Source organism: Heliangelus exortis, chromosome 11 (assembly GCF_036169615.1).
Source record: "Heliangelus exortis chromosome 11, bHelExo1.hap1, whole genome shotgun sequence".
Lineage (NCBI taxonomy): Eukaryota > Metazoa > Chordata > Aves > Apodiformes > Trochilidae > Heliangelus > Heliangelus exortis.
Window position 1 is genome coordinate 18,297,904 of NC_092432.1, and position 16,847 is coordinate 18,314,750.

The 16,847-nt window shown below is 37.4% G+C and overlaps 1 protein-coding gene across 11 annotated transcripts in view; it reads left to right on the forward strand.

Moving 5' to 3' along the window:
• The window catches only part of SLTM (SAFB like transcription modulator), a 34,578-nt gene that overhangs the window by 8,589 nt on the left and 9,142 nt on the right, over positions 1 to 16,847 (forward strand). For 2 of the 11 annotated variants that reach the window (XM_071755063.1, XM_071755069.1), the window contains exons 4-21: positions 217 to 402; positions 818 to 865; positions 1,639 to 1,666; positions 3,014 to 3,479; positions 4,039 to 4,088; positions 6,103 to 6,221; positions 7,775 to 7,924; positions 8,019 to 8,128; positions 8,215 to 8,375; positions 8,714 to 8,805; positions 9,027 to 9,190; positions 10,254 to 10,428; positions 10,983 to 11,107; positions 12,188 to 12,358; positions 13,208 to 13,522; positions 13,987 to 14,125; positions 14,823 to 14,980; positions 15,314 to 15,972. In XM_071755063.1, the coding sequence (XP_071611164.1) occupies positions 217 to 402; positions 818 to 865; positions 1,639 to 1,666; positions 3,014 to 3,479; positions 4,039 to 4,088; positions 6,103 to 6,221; positions 7,775 to 7,924; positions 8,019 to 8,128; positions 8,215 to 8,375; positions 8,714 to 8,805; positions 9,027 to 9,190; positions 10,254 to 10,428; positions 10,983 to 11,107; positions 12,188 to 12,358; positions 13,208 to 13,522; positions 13,987 to 14,125; positions 14,823 to 14,980; positions 15,314 to 15,422 (2,766 nt within the window). In that variant the 3' untranslated portion in view covers positions 15,423 to 15,972. Of the gene's footprint in view, positions 1 to 216; positions 403 to 817; positions 866 to 1,638; positions 1,667 to 3,013; positions 3,480 to 4,038; positions 4,089 to 6,102; positions 6,222 to 7,774; positions 7,925 to 8,018; positions 8,129 to 8,214; positions 8,376 to 8,713; positions 8,806 to 9,026; positions 9,191 to 10,253; positions 10,429 to 10,982; positions 11,108 to 12,187; positions 12,359 to 13,207; positions 13,523 to 13,974; positions 14,126 to 14,822; positions 14,981 to 15,313; positions 15,973 to 16,847 lie in introns of those variants that run through there. The other 9 variants (XM_071755066.1, XM_071755068.1, XM_071755059.1 and 6 more) reach the window with 6 other exon arrangements.

Consider the following 16,847-nt stretch of genomic DNA (forward strand, 5'->3'; position numbering starts at 1 on the left):
AAAAAGCTTCCTTTATGCTAATATATGTGGCAATTTTAAGCATTTGTTTTCCTGTGATCACAGCTGTGATGCCTCAGGGGAAAGTGGGTGTTTTAAACATGGCATGAATTTTTATTATGAATGTGATACAGTATTTTGCAGACACTAGCAGTGCATTTTTTCAGAATATGGCAAACACCCTTACTTAGGCCAAATACTTTTTGTTCACACCAAAAGGAAAGTGAATTGGAGACTCAAGATGCAAGTGATCAAGATGGAAATGATGAATTAAAAGACTTCAAAGAATTTGTTGAAGATGAGCACTTGAATTCTAAAGACCTATCATCTGCAGAAAAGAAAAGGTACCATGACCTGGAAGCAGCAGAGACAACAGAAGATGCAGAAAAGGACTCTGAAAGTCAGGTACTTTGTTTTATTTTACATGTACATTTTTCTTCTTGTGTCTGTATTACTAGGCAGTCAGAACTAGCTTTTCAATTTGTCTTGCATGATTATCTCAAAAAGATAATTTGGTCCTCTTTTCTTTCTGTTCTCCTTGACTTGTTTTTGAATAGCCCTGAAACAAATGTGGCATTGATAAAATACTGCCACAGTCTGTACAGAGTTCCCAAGTGGTCCTTTTCCTTGTTACTAGTAGTGACATGCATAATCTGAACACTGAACTCAAAGATGTGAGTAATGAGAACTACTCATTGATCTTCACCTTATTGTGTATCCCCTTAACTAAAATGTTTTCCGAGGTGACTGAATCTCTGGATTCTGAATGCTTAAGTGTCTTACAAATAGTTTGCTGAGCAAGTCTCTCATGTTCTTACAGGAAAATGAAGGCCAAGACATAGAAGATTACACTTTTCCAGCTGTCCATGTAAGTTCTAAATCAATTCTGTTAAGCTGGTTGTCATGTCTGTGCAGTTGGAAAAGATGACTTTAAATTGGCTTTTTGTTCCAGCATGCGTCTTAGAGAGTCAGATGATGTAATACAGTAAAGGTAAAGAGTATTGGAAGATTCCATTCATTTTTTTTTTTTTTTTTATACTGCACATACTTGTGATTTCCAAATAAGATGTCCTATTTAAATGAAAATTTCTATCTGTAAATTGGGGGTATTCAATACATAGACTTAGCAAGGAATGTTTTTCAAACTCTCTTAAGCACTTCAGGGGGCTGTGCCAAACACTACCAGTATACACAGCCTGTGTGGGAGCTGAGAACTCATGTTTTAATGTCTAAGTTAGCCATTGGAGAGTGTTTTCCTCTATTTTTGTTAATACTAATATCTGTAACATCTTTAAGTTCATAAATTAATTCTGAATTACATTACTTGATATCTGGAAAGGGACATCTCATACAGCATGTCTTGCTCAGCAAACTTAATGATAACTAAGTAAATACCTATTGAAAATCACTGTTTCATTTTTAAGCAACTAGTGGAGGAAGCCTATGTGGTTTCTGACTTCTGTCTTAAACTTTTAAAACTGGGGATGGATTGCTTGCATTTCACTGAAATTAGTAATCAGCAGTGTGATATCCATCCTCAAGGCTTTAGCAAGACATGGTAGAAATTCTGTGGAAAATACAAACTGTTCTACTTAAAGTTTTAAAGTAGGAGACATTGAGTTTTGAATCCTTTTCTTGCAGGATGGTGAAGATGAAGAAAATGAGAAAGGTATGTTTAAAGTTTAATAGAGTTCAGAGGTCTTTAGTCTGGTAGAGCAGTTGGCTTTCTCTTGTAATATTAAATCTCCTTACTAATATTAGGCTTGTCTCCAGTACTAAGAATCAGTTGTCTCCTTATTAAGCTCAGCACCTGGAATCACTGCAGTCAGTGGGTTTATTTCACTCCTAAGAGTTATTTTACTCTTAAGAGTTGGTTACAGTATTTAATCAGTTACTATGGTGGATGCATAATACAGTTGTAATACTGATTCCTAATGAAAAGCATAGTATTTAAGGACTCTGATTTTAATACACGGTAAGTTTTGATGCTAAAACTTCCAACTTGCACTGCAGTGACTAATGTTTAATTGAGTGAAATTACACCCTTACACTGGACTTGAGCACCCAACAAATAGATGGACCATCATCTGCTTGGCTTATTGTCACTTAGAAATAGCATTGTATATAGGATGGTAAAACAAGTATTTGGAAACCTGTGGAGTGGCTACCTTTTTTTAAGCTGTGCTCATTAGTCAAACTATAGATGGAATGTAAAGCATTTGGGCAGACAGACTTCCTGGGTGGAAGTCATAAGGATTCTGCACGTTGTGGACTGGAAAGGACATGGAACGCCATCGCTTTACACAAGATGGAATAAACACATTACTGAAGTTACAGGACAAAACTGCAGACTCCATGTTTACGAGGGACCCCATGGCTGAAGTGTCTCATCTGCACAAATCCAAGGATACGGTTGGAGATGCCTATGTGGGACTGAGATGGAAAATCTGCCTGGTGGATGAAGACTGAGAACCCTTTGCCTACGGACTCTGGATTAAACCTCGCGCCTCCTGCAGCAGCCTTGTACGGCTCACTTGACTTCCAAACAACTGCTAAGAAAGGAAAAGCACAAGAGCACTCCAGTGTGTGGAAGACTGACTGAGATTCTCCAAGACTGTAAATCCTTACGGATATGGAAGAAGTCCTAAAACCAGGAAGATTCAGAGATGGATTAAATCAAACTGTGAGCGTCCAAAGCAACCGTTTTCTTATGGAACGCTAAATGCTAATCTGGAAAATGGATACTTCTTATGAGGAACGGGTACCTCCAGGATGGAACCATATTCCCCCTCCTAATGTTTTGGTATTTGTCTCTAGAAAATGTGTGTTGCCATGAAGAATAAGTGATCCCGGGTAAAGGATTTATATTTGTGTTAATACACCTTGTGTTTTTTTTCTAACCTTCCATCAGTGCTAATAACTGGCTTTGTATTTTCTAGGTCCTATTCTAGCTTATGCATATGAAATTGTTTAAACTTCTTCTTTTGCCATATTTATTCCTGTTAAATCCTCTTAGATAAAGCAGGTTCTGGTGATGGTACACAAGAAGTATCTAAACCTCTTCCTTCAGAAGAAAGCCTAGCTGAGGCTGATCACACGGCTCATGAAGAGATGGAAGCTAACACCTCTGTGAAAGAAGCTGAGGATGATAACATATCGGTTACAATCCAGGCTGAAGATGCCATCACTCTGGATTTTGATGGTGATGACCTCCTAGAAACAGGTAAAAATGTGAAAATTACAGATTCTGAAGCAAGTAAGCCAAAGGATGGGCAGGATACCATTTCACAGAGCCTGGAGAAGGAAGGCAAGGACTATGAGATGACTGAGAACCATAAAGATGGTAAGAAGGAAGACTGCCTGAAGGGTGATCCTGTCAAGAAGGAAGCCAGAGAAAGTTCAAAGAAAGAATCTGGAGACAAAGAAAAGGATACTTTGAAGAAAGGTCCCTCGTCTACTGGGGCCTCTGGTCAAGCAAAGAGGTTTGTTTTTCTATGTCAGTTCTTTACGATACTGAGTACCAGCATTCAATAAGATCACTCTGCATTAAGGGGGTAGCAGCAAGAATCTTATAATTAGTATCCTATGCTCCTGCCTATATATTTTTTTTTTGACCGCCATAAGTTATTTTTTAAAATTCAAGATCTTCGTATAGACACTTATGTCCTACTGATTGCATTGTCGAATTGTCAGCATTTATTTATTTTTTTCAAATTGATGATTTTTAAATGCCCTTGTGATGATGGTAATGAACAGCTATCAGTTCTAAGAACACAAAATGAAGTCAAGTCCCCGTCCTGAAATCTGGAGAAGATTGCCATATATCCACTGAATAGAGTTGTCAGAAAATCTAGATCTTCAGGCATCTTGGGGAAAATCAGTGCAAGAATCCATAAGGGAATCATTTGTTCAAATATACAGCCTAGCCCTTTTTTATTTTTTGAAATGTTAACTTGTCTATTAGTACTAGCAGTATAAAATGCAACACTTGCCAAGTTCTGTATTTTCAATTCTCTTCTGATTTTTAATTTGCTTCTCTAGCTCTACTAAGGAATCTAAAGAAAGCAAGACAACATCAAAGGATGATAAAGGTAACTATTGCAAATTAGGGTAGTATTGTTTTGAACTAAATGCTTTCCTGTTTGGGAAGTTGCACAGCATTTATTAAAATGTCTTACATAATTGAATTCATCCATCTGTAGTAAATTGTGCTAGAGGTACAGTAGTCACAGTAGTTGTTAGCTTTATATATGTCTGTCTTTTTTTTTTTTTCTCCCTATGCCACGTTCTTGTTAGGATTGGAAATACTTATTCTAAGGACTCAATGAAAATACATTCTCCTATTTCAAAACACTGCTAGGAGCAAATTCCACTGAACATTTATTAAGTCTTTGTTTTGATAAGAAGGTGTGATTTTCAGATATGCTTACCTTAACTTACATGCTTTGTGTTGGTGTTACATACAGAACAAGTGAAAAATAATTGCAATTACTTCAACGTAACACCAATAATTTTTTTTTGTCTTAATTTTAGCTCATTTTTAAATAAAATGAACTCTCAAACAAGTGTAACAGCTAAGATGCCAGCTAGCAAAATTGCACTTGTGGCTGTGTAGTGCATTAAAGTCAGACCTATTTGTCTATCTTGGAGTTTCAGTCTGTTACCATAACCTCTGTGTTATGATTACAAACACACAGTGGAGATGAAGAGCATGTTAATGTCACGAGTCTACTGATGCTTCATTGTTGAACAAATGCATTTGTATAAGCTCCTGTATCTCCTTTTGGCTTCCTAGCTCTCTGCCAGAAACCTTAGTCCCAGAATCTCTTGCTTATCACTAATGGAAGAACAGACCTTCACCTGATCAATAAATTTCTGAGGAGAAATTTTCTTGGCAGATATAACTCAGTCTTTCTGTGGATATTTGTCTGTTCATGATAGCTACATGCTAGCAATGAAATGAAGATACAACAAATCACACTTTGATCTGCTCTCATAACTGTAGTAATAACTGTCATCAGCCTGTCTTAAAATACACAGCCAAAGCCAGTGTGGTGGCTCTTTAATGATTGTCTAAATGTAGCACAGTTTATCAAGTGCATCACAATTTATCAAGGTATCTGGGATTATCAAGATAAATCGTAGTTTGATGGTAACTGACATTTGTTGCCTTTTGCACTTGATGCATTTAGAAAGAAAACAACACTTTTTCTGCACAGTGGTTAAAATAACTTTTAAAACTCTGCATACCAGCAGGTTTTTCCAACTGTTTAGCTGGAGATCCAGTTCTGGTCTTGCCTATATGGCTACGTTTTAACACACACAGCAAACCAAACTAAATAATGCAAGACTAAAAGATGCTGGGAGTAAGATTACACGAATCTCTTGATTGTGTTGTTGCATACATGAGGAAGGGGGTGGTTGGCCTTGAAGGCACTGAAAGTTTTTTCTAGCTTTTCTTTAGTATTTTTTGTTTTGATGAATTGCATCCAGTTCTACATCCAGTGGCATTTTTAAAAAGCAGCTCTGGACAGAGGGCTGATCATAGAATCATAGAATTAGCCGGGTTGGAAGGGACCTCAGAGATCATCAAGTCCAACCCTTGATATTTCAAAAAGTTGATATTTCAAAAAGTTGTGGAAATTAACCATATTGTTCTGGAGGCTAGGATTAACTAAGTCTCCTCTATTTACCTTTCTGCCATCTCTTTGGTACTTCAAGTCATGTAAAGATGTACTGGTGAACAAATGTTGGATGCTAAAAAAGTTTTTCTTGGATGGAAGTTATTGATGAGAACCAGAAGGTGAAGCTAGATGTACATACCCAAATGAGGGTAAAGCATGCCTTTAACATTTGTCATTTTTTTTTCTAGCTCTGTCATTAGAGTATGGGTTAGCCAAGATGTTGGTCTCAATGCATGGGTAAATGAATGAAATCTTATGGTATATATTTTCTTTATATAGAATTCTTTTCAAGAAAGGTAACCGGATAAACAGTTACTTAAAGGTAACAGGCTAAGTTTCTCTTTTCAGCAACAGTTTAGTTCAATATTCATGGTACCCTTGCTTCCTTAATTTTTTGGCTTTTTTGTAAAACTTGTTTCAGGAAGTGCAAGCAGTGTCAGTGGTAGCAGTGGAAGTTCAACTAGAAACCTGTGGGTTAGTGGACTGTCTTCCAACACAAAAGCTGCTGACTTGAAAAATCTCTTTGGCAAATATGGAAAGGTATTTCATGGGGTGTGATGCCATGTGTGTTGTGTGTGTCTCTTCCCTCCTCTATTCAGTTAGAGAAATTGAGAAATACTTAATTCAAATAAATCCTGAGATAGAATGTCTGACCAGTGTAATCTAAACAAACCCTGTACTTTCAGCATCTAAAGTCAGAGTTCAGGGAGAACCCATATGTGGGTTTTAGAAGAGTTTTTTCTTCCACTGAGATAAGATAAATACAAAAGAAGTGTAACAAATACGACTGATCAGGACTAGATTTAATTTTTAAAATTTTTTAATTTTTTATATGATGATGTTCTTTTGCAGAAACTTTATTTAAGATAATGTGCTCAATAGTAAAAACACTATGTAAACTGTCTTCAGCTGCTTTGGGTGACTCTTTTATAACGTGTTCTCAGGGCTTGTGAATGGGAAAATAGGTAAAATATGTAACAGTTGATGTCTCTTCCTGCAGGGGCTCTTTTAATATCTTAATTTTTTACAGGCTGCTTAAACTAAGTCTGTTTTCTTGGATTATGGTTTAATTTAAAATACAGATTCCATAGAACAGTGCAGAATCAATACAAGCTAGGCAGCCTTCTGAAAACAGTTGCAGTTGTTTTCATTTTTTTCAAGGGAGTTACACATAACTATGTGAATTCATGTTCACAACCTGTGCAGTTGTGACATTATTGCAGCCTGGAAACTACTTAGAACCTTAGCACTGTGCATATCAAGTATGTGTACAGATTTTTGGTTGTTCTTTTCCTAATAAATGAAGTAGGTGATTTTATTTATTGCCTTCACAAATGTTGAAACCTGAGAGTGTATTTTCTTAAGACTTCCAATTAACTTGCTCTTTTTGCTGTAAAGATGCTTGATACCTGTATTTATTTAGCTTCCCAGTTTTAAATTAATTGAGAAACACTTAATTTATAAACTACTGTACTATTACAGGCTGCTAGAAAGATAAAATTGTTGCATTAGAGCATGACTACACCAGAAGACTGGCTCCAGTAGCTGTGTAATTCCAGCAAGGAGCAGGAACATGAAGCTTCATGCTTTCTCAGTAGCAAGTGTCAAAGAGCTGGTTGCTAAAATTGCTTAATCTGCATATGGGATAGATGCCTTTGAAGAACTGGATATTTTACTAAGTTACAACATAACACTGTTTATATCTTCCTGCCTTAAATTGGCAGCTACTGACTTGTTGTCGGGGTTCATCTGTTGGAGATGGGCCATCAAATTCAGAACAGTGTTGTTTCCATGAATGTATTTTAATGGTGACTGTCAAAAAAAGCATTTAGATAACATGCATGAGGGTGTGGCTGGTCAAAACAGCACATAAGCATTAATATGGCTTCATGTGAAAGTTGGGATAATGTTCTCAAAGCTGCAGCTTCCTTTGGAATTCTATCCAAGGGTCAGGCTTTCCAGTGAGGTCAGCTTTTTATTCTCGTTGGGGTGGTTTTGTCTTTTATATACTAGGAGCAAAATATTATTAGAATATTATTGCTTCTGTACTAGAAATATCTCCCTCAAAACCTAAATTTTACCTCTTTATGTAGGTGCTTGGTGCCAAGGTGGTCACAAATGCACGAAGCCCAGGGGCAAAGTGTTATGGCATAGTAACAATGTCTTCTAGTACAGAAGTGGCCAGATGTATTGCACACCTCCACCGAACAGAGCTGCATGGACAACAAATTTCTGTTGAAAAAGTAGGTTTAATAAGATGAAAATGTCTCCCAAAACAGACCAGCTTATACAGGAATCTGTATTAACCTATTTGCTTTTTGGGAAAAAAAAATATAGGTGAAAGGTGATCCCTCCAAAAAGGAGTTGAAGAAGGAAAGTGATGAGAAATCTTCTTCGGGTAGAAGCACAGGAGATAAGAAGACTACATCAAGTGATAAAGCCAGCAAGTAAGAAATTTCATGTATTGTCTCAAGTTATGAAAGTCCTTTAAGTTGAATTTTCCTCATTGTATTTGTCTTTCTTTCCTAACAAGAACTCCATCAACCAAAAAAGAAGAAAAGAAGTCTGAGAAATCTGAAAAAAAAGAAAGTAAAGAAGCCAAGAAAACAGAAGGTAAAGATGAGAAGAGTGATAATGGAGCAAGTGGCCCTAATCAAGAATCCACTAAAAAAACTGAAGAAAAGAAAAGAATAAGTATGCAATATAGCCATGTTTCCTCCTGTTGAATCTGTGTGTCTGACTTGTTTTGGGGGCATGCTCTTGCTCTTACCAGAAACCAGACAATGAAACAGCTATTATTATTACTTAAGAGATGATGTTAAAGCTTCCATATTTTATGTTACTACTTAATTACAGACATGTGCTGGTATGCTTTTCCTACCAGTAACAGTTTAACAGTTCAACATAGAGATGTAGAAATTTCTCCAAGGATAATCTGTAATAGGCAAATACGGATGTGTGCATGTGCTAAACTTTCTTTTTTCTTTTTTCTTTTTCTCTTTTTTTTTTTTCTTTTCTTCTTTCTTCTCTAGGTGGTAAAAGCCCAGGTCAAGTTGTAGTTTTAGACCAAACAAAAGGAGACCCAGGCCACACTAGGACAGTTAGAAGGGGAAGGTTTGATAAAGTAAGTATATAAATTTGATGCAATCCTTATCTGGTTTGATACTACCTTAGAGTTGATATTTTCCCTGAAGAGTCAATAAATTATCACAAACTGTTAAGCTCAGATAGAAGCTTCGTATGTTTTGGGATAGCTGAGTAGTTAATGATACTTGAACACAGCATCCAGAAATCTCCCTAAATGAATGAGACTTCTGAAATAACCCTTGTGATCTCTATCTATAGCCACAGATATTGAGGAACAAAGATCGTATTATTCAAGATAAAGTGAAATTCAGGGAATACAGGGGTAGAAAGGATATCTTGCCTTTTGAAAAGATGAAGGAACAGAGATTGCGAGAACACATGGTTCGGTTGGAAAGAATACGACGAGCTGTTGAACTCCGAAGGTAGTTTTTCAACTTTTTGCTAAAGGCTATTTTATACATGAATTGATCACATATTTTATTAAGCAAACTAATTAGAATGCATTCTGTGAAGTGTTTTACTCGGATGTTAAAGTCTGGGACTCTACCTAACAGTACCTTTGTATGAACTAATGGACCCCAAAACTTTTGTGTCTTTTTTTGAGTAGCCAAAACATGTACTCACGTAGGGTAGTGTTTGTGGTAGAGGTTTTGTGTAATCCAAGTGTTACTGCATGCCAGTTTTTGGGTTTTGTTGCTAAAGATGAGTTGACTGGGAGATGTGTAAGTAGTGTTTGGAGGTTTTTTGGTTTTCTTTTTAAACAAAGAACTGTTGCATACCTAAATGACCAATCGAGCATAAGACATCCTTGTCCCTTTAAATATGAAGGGACTGACTACAGTCCTCTGTTCTGCTCTTTTTATGTGTACAAAACTTTGCACAGGATAGTTTGAATTACTTGTGTTGTTAGTTGCATTTTTCCTGAGCATAGGAATTATCAGCAGGCATAAAACTTAAGAAGAAGAAATGTCTTGCCTGCTTTTTGTAAGCTGTACACTATAGGAGGTCAGGAATGAAAAGTGAAGTTGTTGACAAGTAAACCTAACCTGTGCAAGTCAGAGTGGTCATTTTATTCTGTCTAATTTTTTGATGGAAAACAATAAGTAAATTTTTCATTGGATTGAAGAGAGAGCAAGAGCTAAAATAGCAAGTATTTTAAGGTCCAAACCTCATTCTATGCTAAGCAGTTGTTGTCTGCAAGAAGGCAATGTTTAGTTTTGAGTCCAGCATAAAATGCACCAAGTGTGATGATTCCTGATAAAATTTTTCCAAGTATCTGCTGGCTGCTTAAATGGTTCTGTAAACTACATAAAACCAGTTGGGCTCTTTGAGGCTAAAACGAGTAGACTTCTGATACCAGGACCTCTGTCAAGAGCTTACTCTCAAAGTTTTTTTAATGTCTGCGCATAAATTGATGTTCGCTTTGGATGACACTTTTTTCAGGTGAGTCTGTTACCTCTTTTTATTATTTACCCTTTTCTTTAGGCGAAGAGAAATTGCTGAGAGGGAGCGACGGGAGAGGGAACGCATACGAATAATGCACGAGCGAGAAGAATGCTTGCAGAGAGAAAGGGAACGGTTAGAGATTGAGAGACAAAAACTAGAGAGGGAAAGGATGGAAAGGGAGCGTTTGGAAAGAGAGCGTGTTCGTATTGAACAGGTATGCATTTTATCTTTTGGACTGTAGTGGAATATAGTTTTGGATTATAATGCTGTGTGCACTTTCAGTGGATTTTTTTTCTTCACCCTTCCACCCAAGCCATAAAAAGCAGCCAAACATTACATTATCCACAGCGTACAATAACAGTACTCTTTATCTTGCTTGACTTGTGAGTAATTTGCTGGCAGATTATTGCTACTGGTTTATGCAGTGTCTCTCCATATCTTGCTCATGCTAATCTCCCATAACTTCAGTAGATTTTCCTAGAGAATGTCACTGGAAACTTAAAGTGTTTCTGGACAACAAACACAGTAGCAATACAAGATGTTACCTGGAGGTATTTCTGTCTGACAGCCAATAGCTTCTCCAGATCTGTTGTCTACTTCTAGAGAAGCATTCCTTACGCTTTTTAATCTTAGATGCTATCCAGGGATTAACTGTATCAGATAGGCTGATGCTATCAAGTATTAACTCTGTATGCTTGCTAACTGTTCAGTGGGGAGCTGATAAAGAGCTGTTTTGTGATGTGTGTTCACCCTTCCCTTTCATGACAGGAACGTCGAAAAGAAGCAGAGCGCATTGCTCGTGAAAGGGAGGAACTTCGACGGCAACAGCAGCAGCTTCGTTATGAACAGGAAAAGAGGAATTCTTTGAAACGTCCACGTGATGTAGATCACAGGTAACTCATTCTCAAGCCATTGCTTTACAGTGCTAAGTTAAAAAGAAGCAGCTAGCAGCCTTGTGTCAGACTTGAAAATGCATTTGTACCTGAAGTAATTCTTTCCAGAAGTGGATTTCTCGTATTTGGTTTTTGACACCAGTTTGTGCCAAGTGTGAAACATACCTTGTCTGTTGGGGAGTTTTGAAATAAGAGAAGCATCCTTTGAATTAATTACTGTATGAAAAGCACAACTGTCCTGGTTGGGCTAGTGGTCTCTGTCCCTTATTCACTCTTCTTTCTTTATCAGGGAGGGGAGGATGCAATCTCTTGCATCTCTCATTAAACTGTGACAACAACACAATTCAGTGCATTTGCTTAGAAAAGCTCTTCTTCAGGCTTCATGATAGACATTTCAGTTTTGTTAAGAATTCACATTTCTGGTAAATGGATGGTTCAAGTAGTCTGTGACAGCTTTTAGTTTTTACTGAAGCTAATGACATGTATCATGTGCTGTCTGAGCCACATGAATTAAACTGAGATTAGTTTTTATTTGGTGGTAAGAATAGGACTGAGGGTCTGAGCCATAGAACTGACATAACAGTGGTACAATGGAAGTAAGTGTAAGTCATCATGGTAGATACAGTAGCAGAACACTAATATTTCTCCACTAGAGGAATAAAGAGAGCTTCATTTTTCAAGGCTACTGATTATATACTTAAATATCTCATACACATGTCATAGAGACTCTGTGCCTGAATGTTTCTAGTGAGCAAGGTTGTGACATTTCCTACACTATTCTTTCCTGAGAAAGCTGTTCTGACTTGTGGGTGTTTTGCTTTGTTTGATTATTTCAAGACAAAATTTTGTTTCAGTAATGTTTCTGTTGGTTTCCGTTCTGTTTATTAAACTTCATTTTGCACTTGAGAGGGGTGGTGGTTTTTTCCCCTTAAATTTTTTTGTTCAGAGTGCCTTTGTGAGTGGCATTTTAAAGATGAAAAGAAGATCTGTAAAACACATAACTGACTACATAACTTTCTGCATATTAGGCCTTGATTTGGATACATGTAACTGATGAGGCTTCATTTGTTTTGCTTGAAGGAGAGATGACCCTTACTGGAATGAGAGTAAGAAGATGGCTCTTGATACAGATGCACGTTTTGGTCATGGTTCAGATTACAGTCGCCAGCAGAACAGGTTTAATGATTTTGATCACAGAGAACGGGGACGATACCCAGAAGGTTCTTCTGTTCCATCATCTTCTTTTGATAGGTAAGTTGAAATAATAGGGCTGGTGTTTGCTTGCCAACATCCCTATGGCTTCCACTATCAACTGTTCAAAATTTTAAATGGTTCTAAAGGCATTATACAGTTCTGATGCAGTAGAATTGCAGTAATTGCAGTAGTGTCCTGAAATTTTTTGTGTCTTCAGCACTGGCTATTTACGTCATGGAATCCAGTCTGTGTTTCTGTGAGGATGAAAATTAGCTGCCTAGTGTTCTTTCTTGGGTGACATTTCAAAAGAATTTTTGCCCTTATTCCTCTTTCATATCTAGCAGTAAGTAGATTCCAATAGATTGGATTTGTCCTACTTGGTAACTCATCTCCTTAAGAAAAGAGGCTAAAAGCAACTGATATAATGAGAGTTAAAAGCATCACTTGCTTGAGTCACATTTGTCTGGGTCCATGCAACTCTGCAATAAATGCAAGTTCCAGACCCAGCTGCATTTTTCCATTAAACATCTCCATTAGCCATTAAGACTGTATAGTTATAACTTATGGGCTTCTGCTTTTATGCTGCCATGAAGTAGAATTCTATTTTCTAGCTGACTTGAGAATCTGGCATTCCCTCTGCTTTATACTACCCAAAAAGGAGGCCCTCCACTTGATTAAATTACACTAACCAAAATGGGAACAGATAAATGCATAAAGAGTTAACCTGGCTGTAAGACCTTGAGTTTTTACAGAGAGAACTATAGATCTTTGAGATCTATTTCACAGATACAGTAATAAACATATAAATATAGTACTTCTGTATATTCAGACGTGGGCTTACATGTGCAGAGAAATGGCAAAACAGGAGACAAGCCACTGACTTTCTTTCTACTTCCAACAACTTAGGAGAGAACGTTTTGTAAATCAAGGTGAAGTGAAAAAGACTCGCCCGACAGCACGGAGAGAAGATCCAGGGTTTGAGAGATATCCAAAGAATTTCAGTGAGTCCAGAAGAAATGAACCACCCCAACCAAGAAGTGAACTTCGAGACACAGACAGACGAGAAGTGCGAGGGGACAGAGATGACAGAAGAACAGTGATAATTCATGATAGACCTGAAATACCACATGGGAGACATCCAAGAGAGACTGGTTCAAATCCACCTAGGCAAACAAATTGGAAGAGTGAGGGAAGCATAAGCACAGACAAACGGGATGGCAGGTAAATTTGCTGGCTAACTAACAAACTAGTGAAAGTACTGATTGTTGTAGCATTTATCTACTATGTATCTACTATAGAGTAGTAATTCCTAAAGGATTGTCTGTAAAGGAGAACAGACCCCTCCTAGAGGATAGCAAAATCACTTCCCAAAAAAACTGTGTAGGTTGTTGCATGTGCTAAACCTCATCTGTAAACTTGATGCTGACTCCCAGCAATCTTTTCTTAATCATCTCTAGCAACATATAATAAGGAGGTTTTTGTGCAAGAGTGCTGATGTAAGCAAATTACATGTAAGCTAATTATTTAGAGACACACAGATCAAGAAGAATGTTTCAAAGTTGCTAACTGCAAATTGTTGAGAACCTTAAAAGCAAAAAAGGAATCTTTGAAGTTTACTTGTGCTGTGACTTAATATTGATTCTATTATACTGAACCCAAAATCTTGATAAAAGCAATTTTTACAGAGGTGAGAGGCCGGATCGATCAGGAAGAGAAGTGTCTGGACACGTGAGAGGGGCACCTCCTGGCAGCCGTAGCAGTGCCTCTGGGTATGGCAGCAGGGAAGGAGAACGAGGAGTGATGGGAGAAAGAGGTGGAGGACAAGTGAGTCAGCTTTTTGTGTTTGTGTGCATGAGTGAGACTGGAAAATGCTCTATGGTCATTTTTCCAGTGCGATTTTGCATCACATAAATCATTAGCAAGTATTCTGGTTATTTTTGGTTGCTTTATCGTAAAGGTTTCTCTTTTGTCAGGTTTTTAAAGAAGTCAAGAAATTGCAGAAAACGTACCCAGTTCAGGTTGATCAGAACAAAATCCTGAACGAGGTGCTGATTAGGTTTTTAAGAAGTTGATTTCATTTTTAGGGGCTTTCCCTTTCACTGCCTGCTGCTTCCAGTGCAGTTTGTAATTGTGAACTGTAACATGCTACCAAGAGAAAAACTTTCTCTTTAAAGTCTATAGGTTAAATGCTCCATGCTGCAAGATCCTAAACATTTTTTAAACAGTGTTTCTGTGGCTGTATGGAACATGCTGGTCAGTGCAGAATTGAAAGTCAAAATGAGTTAATGGAATTTCACTCTGGTGTAGCCAGCCAGTCACTGCAAATTGGTTGCTTGGTTTTTGTTATCTGGGGCTATTTTTAACCTGACTCTTGTAAACATGGGTTAGCTGCCTGTGGACTGAAAACTTGAGATGCTTGACTTTTGTGTACTGTATATAAGCAGTGAGCTTGAAAAGCTTGGGTTTTGTTGGAAACAAAAGATGCCTTTCAGCCTGAGACTGAGGATCACTTTCTCCCCAGCACTATAACGAGGACAGACACGTTGTTGAACGGCACAGTCGGGAAACTGGACCAAGAAAAGAATGGCATGGACCTGGTTCTCAAGGAAGTGGGTATCATGACACAAGGAGAATGGGAGATGGCCGTGGAGGAGGTGGCATGATGTCTCCACATACAAGGTACAAAAACTATTCCTTCCTCTTAATTTCCTGCTGAGCTCTCAAAGCTGTGGTTGTGCTTAGGAAATCTCAGTGCAAGCAGCATCACTTTCTGTGGATGGGTTGCTGTGACACAATATAGAAACCCTCTTTCCATTGGTTCTACAATTGTCCTATTGCTCGTGGCAGTATTGTTCACCTGCACAAAGCAAGTGACTTCTTGCAAAGTCTCTTTGCAAGGTTTCAAGTCTCTTTAACATTTGGTAAGAGTGGTATGAGAAATAACAATGTTCTTCTTACCTGTACACCAAGAGTTTAGATACTTAATACTTTCTTTAAAACCTTTGTTTCCAGTAACTCTTCACCAATTAATAGAGTTGTACAGATCACAGGCAATTCCATGCAGAGGGGAAGTGGCTCAGGATTTAAGCCATTTAAAGGTGGACCTCCACGAAGATTCTAAGATCTACAGCTGCTTGGTTTCAAGATAACTTATTGAAATCTCTTGTAAACTTTCTCTGATTAAAAACAGGAAATCTTGTCTGGAAGTCCTGGTTAAATTTTTTTAATTTAACATGATTACTTTCCTCTCAATTTTGGAGGCATTTTAATAGTTATGTTGTAATTTTTGGATAGTTTTTGTGTATCTTTGATAAGCATTTTCCCTGAGGCACTAAAGCTGTGTAAAAAAAAAAAAATTGGAACCAAAATATTTGTTAATCCTGTATAAAAGAATAGTTTGCAGCTGTGTGCTAGTAGTTTGATTTACCAACATTAGCTCTGTGGTGTCATGCTTTAAAGTTAGCTACTTATCACAACATACACAACTATAACCTCCATTTTGAAGGTTGTCCAGGCTCTTATCTCTGCTTCCTAATTTGTAGAGAAATACAATTGTTCTTTCATTACTGGGTATTATGTAACCTATTTTTGCAGAAGGTACTGTTACATTGAGTGCATTTATGTGTATTCTTGCAAATGTATTCTTTTGAAATAAACCTTCATATTCTGTATAGTTTCTAGTCAGTCTTTGAAAGAGTCTTTGGGGAAGGAAGACAGAATGAAGCACATGAATCAAAACACAGGTGCCATTAGCTTCCAATTAAAGCTTCTTTAATTGTCTCCTTTGCTATTACTGAACTGAAAATTAAGGAAGGTCAGTACCAACAGATACAGGAACTGAAGGGATGCCTAAAAAAAGTAATTTTACAATTTATTCTTTGTGTATAGCAAAGCTCTAGCAGAATTTCAGTACAGCTTATATTAAACCAGACTGTCACAAAGGAACTTTCCTTGTAGTTTTTGGGGAAACCTACATCAATGCATCTTGTTCAGATGTAACTACAAGGTATTTGCCACTGTGGTCACAGATCTTTTTAAACCTTTTGGTTGTATTTGATGCTGAAGGGCCTGCTTAACCTTTCTTGACCAGGCTCAGTTGGATGTGTTAGATTAGTACTGGACTGACTATTACCCAGTCAGCATAAATATATAATTACAATACAGTTGTTCAGGAAGTAAAAAAAAAGGTCATCTTATCCACTACACAGCTTTACCACATTGGAGAGTTAAATACAAAAATACAGTTTGAGTAAAAGCTGAAATTTCTACTGGTTCAGATGACTTAAGTTAAAAATCTGTAAGACATGAGGCAGTAAGAATAGAATGATGCTGCCCATGGATATTTGCCACCCTCAGTTAGTCTGCTCTGTTGAACTGCCACATATCTGCAGTGTTTCAGAGCAAATAAGTAACAGAAAATGAGTTACACTAAGTTGGGTTTGAGTAGGTAGCCTTTCAAGAGAGAAATCTGGCATAACAGCATTTTCTGTAATTTAACCTTTGTGAATTAGCACAACTGACAAATACGTAGGTGTAAACAAAATAA